This window comes from Vigna unguiculata, chromosome 1, assembly GCF_037176805.1.
Source record: "Vigna unguiculata cultivar grain cowpea cultivar isolate G323 ecotype 2 chromosome 1, ASM3717680v1, whole genome shotgun sequence".
In the NCBI taxonomy this organism is placed as follows: domain Eukaryota; kingdom Viridiplantae; phylum Streptophyta; class Magnoliopsida; order Fabales; family Fabaceae; genus Vigna; species Vigna unguiculata.
The window spans coordinates 6281685-6299190 of NC_140792.1; the positions used below are offsets into that span (position 1 = coordinate 6281685).

A 17506-nucleotide genomic window follows, 5' to 3' on the forward strand; every position below is an offset into this window, starting at 1 on the left:
TCACATACTATCGTTCACAATCAAACCACAGATATAATCCACAACATGCATCACATTAACCAAACAAGGAAGGTTATTGTACGAGTTATTACAAACTTAGGATTAATTGAAATAATAAAGCATTATAAACTCTATCCTAAGCCTGATCATCACCACTCGTCAAGGTTGCTTCTTCATTCTGGTCGTCATTAACCGCTACCTTCTCTCCTTCCTCCTCAAGACTTGACTCAACTTCATCAACAAGTTGCCCATCCACCACGTCCTTGTTCACGTCAAACCTCAGGTCCGCCACATCAACATCCTTACAAAAAAATGATGCTTGCCTCAACCCCTCCTGAAATCCGTTGATGTGCTCTTGAATAACGCACCCTTTAAGATCATGCAGTTCCACTTCTAGAACCTCGTGATTCTCTTTCAGCTCATCATAATCACTCTCGAGGTCATCAATCCTGGCCTTATGCCTTTCTTCAGAATCCAGACACCGCACCTTCCATGTTCCCAGCCTTTTCTTTTCTTCTTTCCATTCCTCTCTTTCTTTCTCCCATGCTTCCTTCTCCTCCGCATGCTTATCAACTTGACCTTGCAACTCCTCCAGGTTTGCTCGATTCCCCTCTTTCAATTCCCTTTGATACAACGACCCCACTCGGCGCCCTAGTATTAGCGCCTTACTATTGAACTCCACCATAACCCTCACCAAAGCATTGGGGTCCATACTGTCAATTGAATTAATCAAAGTATCTGACACGCTAATCTCAATATCCCGCCGAACAACTGTTTCCGGCAACTCAATTAGACCAGCTTTAGGACCTTTTCCACCAGCAGATGATACCGACCCTAACAAAGTGGCCCTGACCTTCTTCACATCCTTCCCTCTACCGGGCCTTGTCAGTAACTCAGCTTTCCTTTTCATACCCCATGCACATGTACTTCCACCAAGGACTCCTGTAAGTTGGGAGCCTCAGTACTCCCAGCAGCCCTTGCCGTTGCCGCCTTCTCCTTCCTTAGTGTCTGAAAAAGTGTCAAGTTCTTCTTCCCAAGCTGCGCCATGTGTCCTGCATTGTTCACACCAAATGCCGGTTAGTTAACTTACACACATCATAGCACTTAAAATTACAAAAAGATACCTTCAATATCAATAATCAGATGAACCGAATTATAAACCCTAACTAAACCCTTAATGGGCACCTATCAGCGTCTCCACCACCTCCTTATCCGCCACTAACAACTCCTCCAGCTTCATGTCCTTATACCGCCAAGGGTTATTAGTCTAGCTAAAAGGGAATTTAGTACTCCCATCATCATTATAGAAATACAATCTCCCATCCCCTTTCACCACTACCTTGAAGAATCCATCCTTGAAATGTTTGAACGACTGCGTGAATGCGTCTAGTCTGCTTATACTCGGCCTACTCACCAAAGACAACCACGTGGTCGGCTGTCGCGGCCTTGTGTCATAAAAATACAAAAATGCCTACGGAGAAAGTTGCATGTATAACGAGCGGTAGAGGACACGAAAGGCTTGCAAGTATGCCTAACTATTCGGATGTAGTTGGGTAGGAGCAACGTTTAGTAAACTAAGTACCCCCATGGTAAAGTCATCGAACGATAACCTTACGTGCAATTGTGAAAAATGGCACATATACATATAAAAAAACTTATCAGCCGCCTCCTCCTGGCCATGACAGACCCGTTCAAAACAACACTCACTCGCTCCAGGGACACTGTATCACGGCTTACATCACTCCCCACAACAGGAGTATAGTTAAGCCACAAGTTGAGCCACCTCGACCACCTGAATAATGACGATTGGTTTCAAACGTCGACAACGACCCATTCATAGCCAGCCATGGCCGGTCAACTACTCTTTTTTATCTCCTCTAGCAGGTCTTCCCTCACCTCGGTCACCGTGTCCATCGGGATCCTTCCCACCCCAACCACAGGTATACCACTCTCCTCATCAGACTGTCTACATATACCTTTCCTAGACCGCCCACTCCCACTACTCGATGTAGTTAACGACATACTATCACTAATACTTGACATACCTTTTTTAGAAAGATGACGACAGGAACATGCCTCTACGAACCTTCCCGCTCGTAGTCCTGCTCTACGGACCTGTTTGCCCATAGTCCAACACACATGATCCACCAGTGACGTACTTCCCCGCACGCAGCATCTCTTAAGTGTGAGCACGGAACATACGAACCTACCTCGCTCGTATCCCCACATGAGAATAATTGGATATGAACATCCCAGCTCATATCATCACGTGCTCACCACCATCCATGAACCTACCCGCTCATGGCACAACACTTCCTGATCCAAGTATACTATCACTGCTTAAAAGCAACACACGCAGCCTCAAACTGTAGTAGTGTCGCCTGGCGCCGCCTAAGTGTCGCTAGGCGAAATCTACACAGCTCGCTTAGCGGTACAAGCCCCATCGCCAGGCGCCAAGCCCATGCACATAACCCCTGTTTCACCGCTATCACCTGACGGGTCACCCCTTGCTGCCAAGCGCCAGGCTCTCGCAGACCCATTATTGTAGGTCTATCGCCTGGCGGTTCACATCGTGCCGTCAAGCGTCACGCACTATAGGAACCTCCCCTCAGCTCCCTATCGCCTGGCGCACCACCTTGGCTACCAGGCGCCATACCAGTAGCGCATTTCTACTGGTTTTGGTACCAGATTATGTTACTCCTTAATCTAAAACTCTATCAAAGGCATCACCACACCCTTAATTATCAGTACTTCATACCTAATCACCCGGGCATACCTCACTCCATTCGATTTGCTATAACTCATACTTATAGGTTCATGGATTCTAGGTATGTGATAGATCAAGTCCTCTAATCTTAACATATCGCTCAATCAGTCCCAAGAAAAGAGTTAGTAACCCAATGTCATAAAATCAGACAATCTACTTCCTCTATACTGTAATGTATACAAGCCTTAGGATTCAATTCTTTCCTCATTAAGCTGCACAATTTTAATATTAATTCTTTAACTCACCAAGGCTTGACAATCCCACATTCCAAGAACACCAACTCTGATCACAACCCCTATTGACCATTCCATGCATTTAAGCAACATGTACGTATCCCATCTAATTAGCCTTCCTATCCATCCTTCCACTCATAGATTACACTCACCGATCTCCACCTTAAGGAATCTAAATTCTCAACATTTCCTAAATGATATTCCACCTCTATCACACTTTATCATCACAGTTAGATCACTAATGCAAAACCAACCTTCCTTACCAATTTGCTTCTAATAAGCCACAATATCCTACTTCCCACATTGTCTTGATCACAAGGAATTCTAGTGTCCTATCCCCTTCCAATTTTATTTTTTCTAATTTCTTTGTTTCCATCCATTCACAACAATCTCCCTCGCGACTAGCCAATCCCATCCAAAGACTTTGCCTCTGTTCCCGTCATCGCCTGGCGGCAGGTCACATGCCACCAGGCAGCATATCAGGTCTTGGTTCAAAAACTCCCTCTTCTGCACTTTCGAATACCACGAATTTTCCCTAGTTCGATCCCAGTTCAATTTCATCAGTACACAACAACCCCTCACAATTTTATTAACTCCAAATCCCGATCCTATCGTACTTTACTCACCATGAAATGTTCACTCCTATCTTCGTACCCTAAAACCAGAAATTTATAGAGTTCCTTGATTTGAACGTAATTTAGTTATTTACATCCACACATTATAACTCATAGGCATCACAATACTAACAAGAACATAGCATTTCACAATCCCACATACATAGGAGTATTTTGGAGACCAATACATCCCAATTTGTTGAAAAACGTAATAAAACAGTGGCCCCCACCATGCATCGCCTGACGGTTCTGTTTCACTGCCAAGCAGTTCAAGAATGAACCCAGAAAGCTGGGCAGAAACAATCCGTCACCTGGCGGCAGGGGATGAGCCGCCAGGCGTTTTCTGGGTAAAACCCAGAAACCTACAAAAAACAGTGTAAATTGACAGGAATTTCACGCAGTTTCGTTCATACATGGCACAATATAATATATTCAAATGAAATCAACGTGAACAGCTCCCCTTACCTGGAATTCTTGCTCCAATTGGGATTTGGTGTGTGTGTGTGTGTCACTAACCCAAAAGCTCTCTTAACCTTTGTTCCCTTTCCAAAAATGGCTTCCACTCCCAATTCTCTTTGCAACCTGTACCAATCTGCTAGAACTCTTTTGCCTAGTGTCTCACACGAAATTACAAACCTCTCCTCTCCTTTAATTCCCTTCTCTCTCTATGTTAATACACCCTTAATCACCCTTTACTCCCCTAAAACGAAAATTAACTCAAAATTGGTTTAATGGCAAAAAGAAAGTTAATCTTGTTCTTAGCAAGGTTTGAACCCACAACCCCTTAATCACAAAGCAAGTGCACAACCAATTTAACCAATCATGTTTCATGATAATTCCTATAATTTTAGGATTACATTATCACGACTCACATTCAATTATATCATTAAAATAATGCACAAGTCAAAATAACATACAATTGGCATACATAGGACTTGAACCCAAGTCCTCTCACACAATTAAGTATTATCAACCATTTGAGCTAGTACTTTTCCACGTCATAGCACTTTGTATTAAATACCTTAAAGACTCCTACCACCCGCATTTATTAAATAATTAATACTTTTGTGCTGGCGCCTGGCGGCAAGCCTTATGCCGCCGCCAGGCGGTGCATGCATTTCTGGGCAATTTTCTAGAAATTCCTGCACCTGCGAAACCCCAATCCTTTCCTAGTTTTCCCTTCCTTACGAATTTCCATTAATTCTCATGCGATCTCACTTATGACTATAAAAATTCACAGTCTAAACACATCCATTAGCATTTTGCAAAGCAATTCAATACTAATTAATCTCGTGACATTCAAACCCAAAGAGTGCTAACCCTAAAAGATGTTTATGGCCATTTCATCAATTTTAACCTCCAACTAATGTAATTCAAGGTCTATAAGCATCCAATGTGAAATTAACGTTTAAAGCTATTGTTTTCCCCAATCAAACTCAACCCAGAACCCCAAAATCATCAAAACTGAGCCACTTTGCTCGCGTCGCCTGGCGGGTGTTCATCACCGCTAGGCAGTTCGTCAAGCAAACCCAAAAACTGGGTTACAGGCTTGTGTCGCCTGGCGGTACAGGGCTTCACTACCAAGCGGTTCCTCACAGGAACCCTGAAAATACACAAAATGGCATGCATCGCCTGGCAGAAGTTCATAGCCCACCAGGCAATTTTTGGAAAATTTCCAGAAACTACGAATTTAAGCAGAATAGAAGAATTTCAAGCATAATCATACTATATTTAATATGAAATTCAGACTTAAACACAAAATTAACGTGTAAAGCTCCCCTAACCTCGTTTCCTTTGCTTAAAAAATGGACTTTTTGTGAATTTCTTCTTGATCATCAATGACCTCCCTTGACTCTATCTCAATTCAACTCCTTGCTTCACTCAATCCTCACAACACACTCTCCAATTTCGTACTCCTCTCACTATGCAACAATGGGAGCCACAAAAGCACTCTCTCTTCCTTAATAAAGCTCTTAATTACGTGTAAATGAGTGTGAATGACCATAAAACAAAAATTGGCATTAAAAATGGTTGTAATTGTTATTCAATGTCCATTATGGGTTATTTTTCTAGCCCCTTTGGCTGCCTTCACGTGGCTGCTAGGGTTCCTAGCCCTTCTCATCCATACCAAAAATAAGTTTAGCCCCTAGCCCTTCTCATCCATACCAAAAATAAGTTTAGCAAAAAGAAAGCTTAATTGGTATCTACCAAGATTTGAACCCATAACTATGCAATTGTCAATTGAATGCACAACCATTCAACCAATTCATGTTTTATGAAAATTCCTAATAATATAAGATTATATTATCACTCATCATGATCCAGCACATTACTAAAATAATAATAAATTAAATACACACAATTGGCATACATAGGACTTGAACCCAAGTCCCCTCACAAAAACTACCCACATTGATTAATTAATTTAAATTTCACGGGTCTTATACTTCCCTCATCCTCTAATTTCGTCCACATTTCATCCACACGCATCCAGTTAAGTTTTCTCAACCATTGATTCATATTTTTATTGATTTTTTCTGAATGATCAACTTGATTGATGAATCTAAATGTTGTTGTGTGTGCCATAGATCCATCTTTTAATCAGTTTAATCAACAACCCATTTAATTTCAAGACCTATATTTTTTCAGTTAAGTCTGCCATTACGGATGTCGAGATCCGTTTCAGTCCATACACTTACAGATGTCGACATCCATTTCATAAAAATATTTTGTTTTCTGGATGCATTGCGGATGTCGACATCCGCTTCATAGTTTTCAAAGACGAATGTCGACATCCGTTTCTTTTTTTTATTTTGGTGCATTGCGGATGTCGTCATCTGCTTCATAGTTTTCATAAACGGATGTCGACATCTGTTTCGGTTTTTTTATTTTGGTGCATTGTAGATGTCGATCTCCGCTTTATACTTTTCAGAAACAGATGTCGACATTTGTTTCATTTTTTTTGTATTTTGGTGCATTGCGGATGTCGACATCCGCTTCATAGTTTTCATAAATGGATGTCGACATCAGTTTCATTTTTTTTTTGTATTTTGGTGCATTGCAGATGTCGACATCCACTTTAGTGTTTTCAATTGCGGATGTCGACATCCTTTCGGTTTATTTTTTGTTTTGGTGCATTGCGAATGTCGACATCTGCTTTAGAGTTTTCAATTGCGGATGTCGACATTCGTTTCCCCCCTCTTTTTTTGAATTTTTTTTTGCATAGTGGGTTTTTTCTGTATTATAAATATCATTGTTATGTATCATATTGTGGAATCTTAAATTGCAATTAATTTTTGCATGGTGAATTTTTGTTACGAGTGGGATGTTGGAAATTTTAAAATTTGAATTTGAGATATATTCTTGTTTCTTGGTGATTTATGTTTGCTTAAGTGTTGTTATATTTTTTGTTATTGAGAATTTGAAATTTTGAAACTTTGAATTATAGATATTGTTAGGGCACGAGGAAGTTTATCTAGATGCGGTCCACATGTTGCACCCGAGAGTTCTGCACAGGGTGTTGCACGAAGGAGACCGACCGCTTCAACTTTTAGAAGGGGTCAGCACGAGGTTAATGTTGTTGAGCATGAAGCTTCCGATGTTGCTAAGGATGAGGAGCAGAGGATTGGTAACGATGGTGCAGGATTTCTAGGTGGTCCCTTTGATACATCTTTATTGACTCGGTACCAGGATCATGTTGCACGTATCATATGGGAGGGCCAGATTAGTAAGAAGATTTTATAAATGTTTTATTTTATTGTTGTTATGTACTTTTATTGTTTTATGTTTTTTTTTCTTAAGATCGAGTTATGAAACTAGTCTCCCATATTAAAAAAGTGAAAGGATTAGGACGTCCTCACCCTCTTGTTCTCCCTTTTGTGGTAACTTCGGGATTATCGCCTCTGTGCGATATTTTATATGAATATTCTGATACTGGGTTAATCTTGGGTTTCGTGGAGAGATGGCATCTTAAGACTAATAGTTTTCATATACCAATTGGTATGATGACTATCTCTTTAGATGACGTGTGATCGCTCCTTCATCTTCCCATCACTGGAGAGTTTTGCTCAACTGAAAATCTTGAATATGAAGATTCAATTGAGATTATGATGACACTTCTTGGTGTTGATCGGGCTATGGCTTCCGATGAGTTGAATCAAAGTCGGGGTAGACAGGTTAGACTTAATTGGTTGAGAGACCTGTATCAGAGTTGTTGTGATAATGAGCTATGGAAGTTTATTGCACGTGCATATCTTTTGCACCTTGTAGGGTGCACGATATTTGCTAATAAAAGTGCCACTTATGTTCGTACCCATTACCTGAAATTGTTTAGAGATCTCCCTATATGTCGTAAATATGCTTGGGGAGTTACTGCTCTTGTCTACTTTTATAAGCAACTAGGAGATGCTACCTTTGCAAATACAAAGCAATTAGCTGGATATCTACCTCTTCTATAGGTACCCTTTTATATTACATTTTTTTGAATATTTTACTTATTTTTTCTTTTATATCACAATAGTTAAATGAAATGTTATTTGATATAGAGTTTGATATACGAGCATTTCCCTGCATTGGGAAGGAAGCAGTTACGTATGTGGATACTGAATCCCGTGCAACACGTTATGTCACTGGACGTGTTACTTCCACTATAAGTGATATTAGAGTCTACTTGGATGCTTTAACATATGATGGGGTGATTTGGTGCCCATATGAAACACATAGAGCTGCTCGACCACTTATTATATCTGCCATGTTTTCTGGGTTCCTCAAGCTTGGTATCCTCGTTCACCATCATCTGTCGGAGTGTGTGTTGCGACAATTTGGCTTTATGCGGCCTATTCCACGACCGCCAAATTCCCTTCCTATGGTGGACTTTGCTACTATTGATGATAGGTGGAGACACTATGATCAGTTTGTTGTAGTTCAGGTGGTCCCCGTGCCAGCTCCATTTTCATGTGCGGATGGATATTTGTAGTGGTTTAGGATGGTCTCCCATCCTACATTGTACACGGAATTAAGGACGAGCGACCCGACCTTGTGGTTATGCCTCGACTTCGTCGAAATTTGCTAGATGACATGCCAGTTCAAAGGACATTAGAGTCATCATCATCATCTTGTTTATTGGTATGCTAGAAATTTATTTGTTCATATTATTAGTAACTTAAATATTTGACATTAACTTGGTATTATTGCAGGGTGCCATGAAACGCGTTGTCAGCGGTCTTCAGCGGATGATAGATTGTAAATACGTTAGTGAGGGCACCATTGCTTGGGATCGCACACATAAGTTATTATAGATAGCTCGTGATGCAACAGAAGAGGAAGAGAGTAGAGGAGGACGTAGAGTTTGAGGACGACGACCATCTACATCTGGATAGTCGATTTACTTTATATTTGTATTTGATGTTAGAATTAACATTTTTATTGGATTTTATATTACGTAATTTCATATATGATTACAAATTCAAATGTCTATTTTGTTAGCAATAAGGCCAAAATATATTTGTCCCTTGGCGAGAGGAGTTAGTATTTTATATATTAGTAAAATAACAACAAACATACTTTTTCCTAAAATAAACTACAACAGTCAAATATTTAATACAATTAACAAATATCAGTCTTCCACAAGATCTACATAACTACGATCATTTCGTGCAATTCTATGAATGCATGCATCCTATTTCTATAAAATGATTCCTACCCATTTGCCTTTGGGTAACAATTGCTAGATGATATGATATCCACCATCGATAATGGACAACCTTCTTGTAGACGAACCTGTAAATATGTAATTAGTCAATAAAGAAATTAAGTGCTTTGAAAAAAAAAGAACTATATTTGCACAAAATGAGAACCATAAACATGTCCGATACAAATTAGTCGATGTTGACTTTGTGAACTAGGTGGGGATGTACAGAGTGAGAATATCGTCAAATTTTGAATCGATGACAACCACACGAGGATTACATTATATCGATTAGCAATCGCATACCCCATGTCCGATATAGTCATCCACTTGTCTCGATTAGCCTGTTTATAATTAATTAGATTATAATAAAAAAATCATAAAAGTTCTTTGTACAAATCATGTATGATTAATGTATAGAAGTCATACCTCTGATGGTGAATGAACTAGCAAAGAATTTCTTAATTCTTCTAAACGATCATAGCCTCCAACTAATGTTGCATATTGATCTCGCCATTGACTAAGTTCTTTGTACAAATCATGTATGATTAGTGGCCATGACTCCTCACCTATACCCAACAATGCAGCAATGCATTTATACCCACAATGACCATCAACCACTACATCCACAACATCCACTATATAAGGCTGAAAAATAGGATTGAACTGTTCTAGCATGGGTATTATCTTTTCTTGAATTACACATTTGGCCTTTAACTTGTTTTCTGTTTTTGTAACACCTTTTTCTTGTCTTGATGTCTCAATGAAGGCTTCAACATGCTCAAAATATGAGGGATCACGCTTGGTTGACTTCTTTGATCGATGACTTTTAGGTGCACCCTTCATCTTAATTTTACTCATTAACGGCAACATCGATGTCATCGAAGGGCAAACTATGTCAAGTAATTTTTGTTTGATGGTCACTTTTCCTACAATGTCAACTTCTTTGAAAATATTGAGCATTAGATCCAGCTCCCTTTGAATAGATAATTACCCTTCGGGTTGTGAAGATGACACATTTGAGAAGCTCAACCTAGTCCACATGACATGAATTTCTTGTACAGGAATCATCCTAGGGTCATATCGTGCTAATTCACAAGCACATGGAAGACCATAATTCTGTCTGAGAATGTAGCCACAACGACTAGTATCGAATCCAATTTTCTTAACTCTTTCTAACTCTGGAGTAAGGAGTTCTAAGGCAGATCTAGAAACATATCCCACTAATCTTTTATAAATCAATGCCTTGTAAGAGTCACTCATCAGATTAAGACTTCTTTCAAAAGATGCCTTTATTTCGTTATGTTGCAAGATAATAACGTTGTGAATTTCATCCTAACACGAACAAAGGTCTCCCATACTACTTCCAAGAACTTTCTTGAGGCTCTAGTGAGCAGACTCAACCCTGATACAATTTATACATTGGAATTATATAAACCACAAATAAAAAAATGAATAAATAAGAAGATGCAAACATACCTGTTTGATGTTGTATTCCCTAAATGCATAACCTTGTTCGTCCACGCCTTCACAAAGTATTTATTGTAAGGAATGATTCACGGGTCATTAACATATTCAAAGAATAGAGGCCATGACTAACAAACAAGCTGAAGACGATTAACACAATCATTAAACTTAAACTCATCTTCACAGTCCATAACATTCTCCTATGCTTACAGTACAACATCCCATGCATCAACAGAATTCACTAACATTTTGCACTTTGCCTGCACATTTTTTTGAATATGGAAATGACATAGAAGATGATAACACTCAGGGAACATAATGCCAATAGCATTCATTAGAGCCAGATGCCTGTCAGTTACAATGACTTGTGGACCACCCTCAAACATCATAAACAGACCTCTTAGCCTTTCAAGAGCCCAAGTGAAATTCTTTTGCTTGTCACACCAACAATCTCAAGCAATGGCAACCAATATTTGTTGGTTTTGTAAGTACTATCCATTAAGAACACAATATTGAATAAATTTAACAACTTGACAGCATCAGGATGGGTCCAGAACAGATCGCTAACCACCTCAAATTCATCAACACATCTACTAAAATGGATATATTGATCACGTTCCAACATCACCATTAACTGTTATAACTCAATCCTTGAACTTCTTATTGATCATTTGTACCTATATCTTGCATTGTATACTTGCTTCAAAGTTGTCACATTACATTCATCTTTTTCTTTCAGAGTGAGAAGTATATTTGCAGGTTTTATTTGACTTTTAGTCATATCAACAAGCAACGAGTGTTTAGTGGACTTCAACCTACCCGCATAGGGGTGACCAACTAGAGTAGATGATACATCGTGATTATGGTAACCACATTTTACGTTCAACACCCATCCCTCCCCTTGAGAGACGGGTTTGTCTCTCAATCTAAAGGGACACTAAAATTTTCTTGTCCCAGATAAACTCGATTCTGCATCACATTTGTATTTTCTGTATTTTCCACCTCTTTCACAACCTAATAATACATGGGTCTTTCTTCTTGGTTGTCCATTATATTTATCTGATCTTAGAATAATAACAACAAATCCAAGATTAAAAGCAATCGCTCTAACCCACTTAATTAAATCATCACGTCTTGGGAAGATATCATTAGTTGTAAAGTGAGAAGTATAATCTTGTTCGCATATATCATGAATGAAAGCAGAAAAGTCTGACATGAGACTAGAATTTACTTGAGAATCCAAGAAACTCAAATAACTAAAATGATGATCTTCCATAATGACCTATAATAAAAGAAAATATTTTGATATGTTTTATTTTTTTAAACATGAAACCCTAATGCATGACAACTACAACTAAAAAAAAGTGAAAGGGATAAACTCAGATCATGCAATCTATATGCTGAAGTGGTAGTGTATCAGTTGCATGATACATGCAATTATGCATCTGGTAAGCACAAAAGCAAAATGATGCAATGTAGGAGGATAAAAAATTGATCTAAAAGGTAGCTCGTACAACAAAAGGAAGGAAGAGATGAATTATGAAAAAGAGGAAGATATGGGGAGTTAATATAGGCGAGGAGTGAAGGAGGGTAATATCTGTAATACACAAAAAAAGAAAAACAAATACGAAATGGATGTCGCCATTTGCAACACATTTTTCTGAAGCGGATGTCGACATCCGCAACACAAAAAGAAGCAAAAAAATAACAAAATGGATGTCGACATTCGTTTCACAATTTTCTAAAGTGGATGTCCACATCTACAACACATAAAAAACAAAAAAAAAATAAGGAAATAGATGTTGACATCCATTTCACAATTTTCTGAAGCGGATGTCGACATCCGCAATACAAAAATAAACCAAAAACTTAACGAAATGGATGTCGACATCCGTTTCACACTTTTTTGAAGCAGATGTCAACATCCACAATACAAAAAATAAATAAATAACGAAACGGATGTCGACATTCGTTTCACAATTTTCTGAAGCGAATGTCGACATCCACAATGATCACAAAATTAAATATCAAGTATATCAGTCATAACAAACAACATTCCAACATTCCAGTCATAACAACAATGTAATATGATTAAAATGGAAAGAATACTAACCTGGAAGAGTAGAGCTTTGAAGAGAAGAGCTTTGAGAGGGAAATCAAACAGCATTGCTGATCAGATAGAGCTTCAAGCATGTATGGAAGCTTGGAGCAGCTTCAAGTAAGACCACTGCTGGGAGCTTGAAATGAAACAAAGACAGACAGGTAGGGACCACCACAGGGACCACAGTTCAGAGAGCACAAAAAAATTGTGGAAGAAACGGAGAAAAAAAAATGGAACAAAGAAAACGGAACGAGGAAATATTTGGGGGTACAGCTCTTGCAGAGATTAAAAGAAGAGTATCGGTGGCCGCAATAAATTTCCTTTTCAATTCTTTCAACCACCCAGACAAGTAAAAAATTATCAAGATCAAAAAGATAATTATTGGGGTACAAGAAAAAGGTTGGTGGTGCAACGAGAAGCCCCTTAACAACAACGAAGTAAGATGGGGTAGAATTGATAGCGAGGGGGACAATTTTGTCTTAAACACCCGTGGAGGTGCAGGAAGAAACCATGAGTGCAGAACGAAATAGCCTCAATTCTAACTTGGAAAATCATACTATTCAATCGGTTTTCAGTCAGGTTATATGACTCATCCAAAGGCAATTACTTCCTACATTCTATCATTTTCTTCCTACACCTTATCACGTTCTCCTATTAATTTCGAAATTTACTTTTCAGAATATACTAAATAATTCTGATTGTATTGCTTATGAACAAGTAGTTGAATTAATATTGGTATTGCTTATGAACCATCTATTACATGTTCTATGAAACAGAAGACAATCATCTCATTTGAACCTTCTAGTAGTTACAATAAAGTTCAAGACAATCTAAGTAGTTTGAAATTATTAATTTGATACCCTGATCTGTAATCAAGCCATATAAAAAAAATCTTTATTATGCATAAAATCAAATATATATGATAAAAATTGATTTATTTAAAATAACTTTAATAATGATAAATAATGCCCAACTTTATATTTTTATTTAAGAAAATATATGATTTCATCTATGTTAAAAAATCTTCGTAATGAATGTGTAGAAGTTTTTTTCTCTATATATGTCTTTGAAAATATGATTATTATTTGTGTAATCTTCATAGATTATAATTTATGTTTGATAACATAATTATTTAAAATTTTTGCACATATAGTAGGTTGATCTTCCTTAATCTTCAAGCTATAAAATATAAACATGTAAGAATATTCGATAAACAAATGAGTTTATGAAATCCTCTGCTCTATAATCATATTCAGGGGTATTGGGTGTGAGTGAAACTTTTTCCTTGAATCTAAAGAGTAACTTCAGCATTCACAATGTTTTTCTTTCTCATTTATTTTCATTATATTATATTATATTAATTATTTTTTTACCCCTTAATTTTAATTTTAAGTAAAAAAAATTAGAGTTAATATATTCTTAATATTTTTGTCTAATTTAACCTTTCATATTTAAAATGTGTATATTTAAGGTTTTAAACATATTTCTCTATCATAAAACACATTTAAAATATTAAATAAATTTAATAAAATTTGATTAAAAAAATTAAATTTACATATTTCTAAAATTTGAAAATTAAATTAAATTAAATTTAAAAAAAATAGACAAATTTCAATTTTTATCAAGAAAACATATTTAACCGTGTTACATTATTGAAATTTAATTATATAGACCGGACAAGAAGTACACGTTTCTTTTTGATATAATGAAAAGTTAATATTCAACCATAAATTTTACAAATTTAAAAGTAGAAGTGTGGTACGATCTTCTAAACATAATCAATCACGTCCTTCCTCGTAAACTTCGACAACCAAAGTGTCTACCAAAGTGTCTGATTAGTTATAGTTCATTAACCTCGGTATCAACAACTCTGTGAGTTATTTATGTATGTTTTTGACGAATATGATGCTGCCGAAAGAGTTAAAAGGATATTTATGTATACCATTCATTGAGAAAGTGACCCAAAAGCCGCATTTCCTGAAGCGACTCTTATTCAAAGCAAATCAATAAGGTGCAGCGGTTACAACTTACAACTGCTCACACATGCGAAGGGACTACTTAACTTACCATTGTTCTGTTCCCTACACCTTTTTCAAGGTCAGTGAAACCTCTTCACCAAATTTAAACCGCAATGTTTGTTGTGAAAGAAAAAGGTAAAAAAAAAAAAAGTGTCAAAAAGTGAAGAGAAACTACCCAGATGGTTCGAAATTAGAATCTGCAAGAGAAAGATCTGAGTGAAGTGAGTCACGAAAAAGAAACAGAAAACAAGTGTTTGATATATCATCTTTCTCTGTAGATATTCTATTCACATATACCATGACACCTAAACCTACATGTATCACAAGTTATAAACTACCCTTCAATCTCGTATAGGTTTAAAACTGAACAGTATCTAGAAAACAAAACCAGAAGTTGTCTGGTTTTTTTTTTTTTCTTTATAGCAAACCAAAACTAAAACTAAATCATAGAATCGGTGGTGGTGGAGTCTCCCAAATATCAAACACATTGTCCTCACTATGAAGCGCGAAAAGCCTGTCCCCTCCAATGGAAAAGTCACAAATGGAACCTCCATAGCTTCGTCTGAGCCTAGAGGTCAAAACCCATTCAGGGCCACAGAACACCGAAATGCAATCATTCATGGAGGAAAAAAGCTGTCCCCCATGCAGTGCCAGTTTCGGATAACACGGTTCCTCCGGCATTTTCCCCTTCATCAACCTACTTCTGGAGCTCCACCTAACGCTCGTGGCAGAAGAACTTCTCAAATCCATGAACCCCAAATCCTCAAACTCATTCACCACACAAATGGAACTATTGTCCTCCATGGCAATAGCATCCCTCACCCGTTTCTCATCCGCGGTAAAAGGAGCCCCCATATCAGACCAACACCACACCATCTTCTTCTCCCTGAAATCCAAAACACTAATGTAACAGTTGTCCTTCCTAGGAAACATCGTTGCCACCAACAAACAGTTACTCCCCTCCAACCACTGAAGCTTGTCAGCATCCCCAAGAGACCACCCTAAAGGTTCGTAGAAAAAATCAATTTGCTTCCCTGTAACCTGGTCCCAAACCCCTACCCCATACTCATTACTCCTCCCTTTACAGCTACAAAATATCTTGTAATCCGAACTGAAACTCAAAGCCCCAGCAGTGTAACTCTTCACCTGATTCTCATGAGAAACCTGAAACTTGTACCTAAGCTCCCCACTCTGTGAACTGAACAGCCCCATCCCGCCATCGCCCCTCCCAAGGCGCTCGCTCACTCCGACCACAACGTTGTCCGAGTCAACCCACCCGACATCGTTGACCCTCTGGAAATCGAGGCTCAGAGGAGGGTGTTCTTCCAACATCCAATCATACACATGAACCATGCTGCCATGCGCAACGCAGCAGCCTCCGTCAGGGCCTGCGCGAATGGCTGTTCCGTCACCCGGGGCCTGGCCCTGGAGAGACCGCGACAACCTTAACCTGTTGCCGTCGAATGGGCCCCACTTGGCGGCGCGCACGTGGTCCAGGAGGCCGTAGTAGAGGGCCTCCCGGTAGAGGAGCTTCTCCGGGATGTTGGGTGGGATATGGAGTTCCCCGGTTCGGAGCAGATCGAGGAGAACCCCGAAGCAATCCGGGTTGCGATCCAGGAATCTCTGGCCCTCCTTGTTTGATGATAGGAGCAGGTTCCAATTGTCATCGAACATTGCCCCGAACATCGAATTGCGCCCTGCATTGGCCAGCGTTGTTGCGCTTGTTTCCATCACCCTGCCACCTACGTTGAATTTCACACTGTCTTTCTGAACCCCCATGACTCGATTCCTCGCAAGAATGTGGCTTTCGAGAAACCCAGATGGGGAGGGAGATGGGTGTTCGATTCAACGCCTCTGCGGAGTTGAATTGAGCGGAATTGAATTGGATGATGGAGAATGAACAGAGAAAAGCAGAGAAAGCAGAGGATGGGTGAGAATAAATATAGAGGATTTTGATAAAGAGTGATGAGTGAATGATTACAGTTGAAGAATTGGAATTGAAGCAAAGGGTGTGTGAGAGAGAGAGATAGGATCAGAAGACAGAGATTAAGCAACCGGAGAATGATGAACATATATACGTGGGGATGGTTATTGTATTGTATGGTAAGAGACGACGGCTTTTAAAAAAAAGGGTTTTTCGAAACTGTGTGTGGGATTTGGTGAAGGAATCAAGATGGGTGGAGCGGTTGGAATTCAAAACCGAATTGACTCACTTTCATTGCCCCCTCAAAGTCAATCTGTTTTTGTTCTCTCTGTTTTTTTTCCTTTTCTTTCTCTCTTTTTCCTTTTGTCTCTTCGTCCATTTGATTCCGCAGGACGATGTTTACATAGATAAGGATGGAATGTAAAAGGAAGTTTATTAATTTTATTAAAATCAGAAATGGATGAAGGGATATCACCAATGAAATTACGTAAGTTAGAAGATTTATAAGATGATAAAAAAGTTGTCACTAATAAAGCAATTGATAAAACGGGAACAACACAAACCACCTTTTGAAACACAACAATAGTATTTGTAATGCAAACAAACATCATGCGTAGAGAAGTCATTTCCAATAATTATTTCTATGTAATATCTTCCAAAACTAAGAACCTCAAACAATTATTTGTTGTGATTTTT

The 17506-nt window shown here is 38.5% G+C and overlaps 1 protein-coding gene and 1 pseudogene across 1 annotated transcript; both read right to left on the reverse strand.

Annotated features, from left to right (window-relative positions):
- Positions 1-9311: 9311 nt before the first annotated feature.
- On the reverse strand, positions 9312-10182 carry LOC114187605 (uncharacterized). The gene is made up of 3 exons (XM_028075898.1): positions 9730-10182; positions 9582-9644; positions 9312-9392 (listed from the first exon to the last, which is right to left on the reverse strand). Exons 1-3 carry the CDS (start codon positions 10180-10182, stop codon positions 9312-9314), a joined length of 597 nt encoding a protein of 198 aa, XP_027931699.1.
- Positions 10183-15122: 4940 nt separating this feature from the next.
- On the reverse strand, positions 15123-17241 carry LOC114184035 (BTB/POZ domain-containing protein At2g24240 pseudogene; annotated as a pseudogene).
- Between the last annotated feature and the right edge of the window lie 265 nt (positions 17242-17506).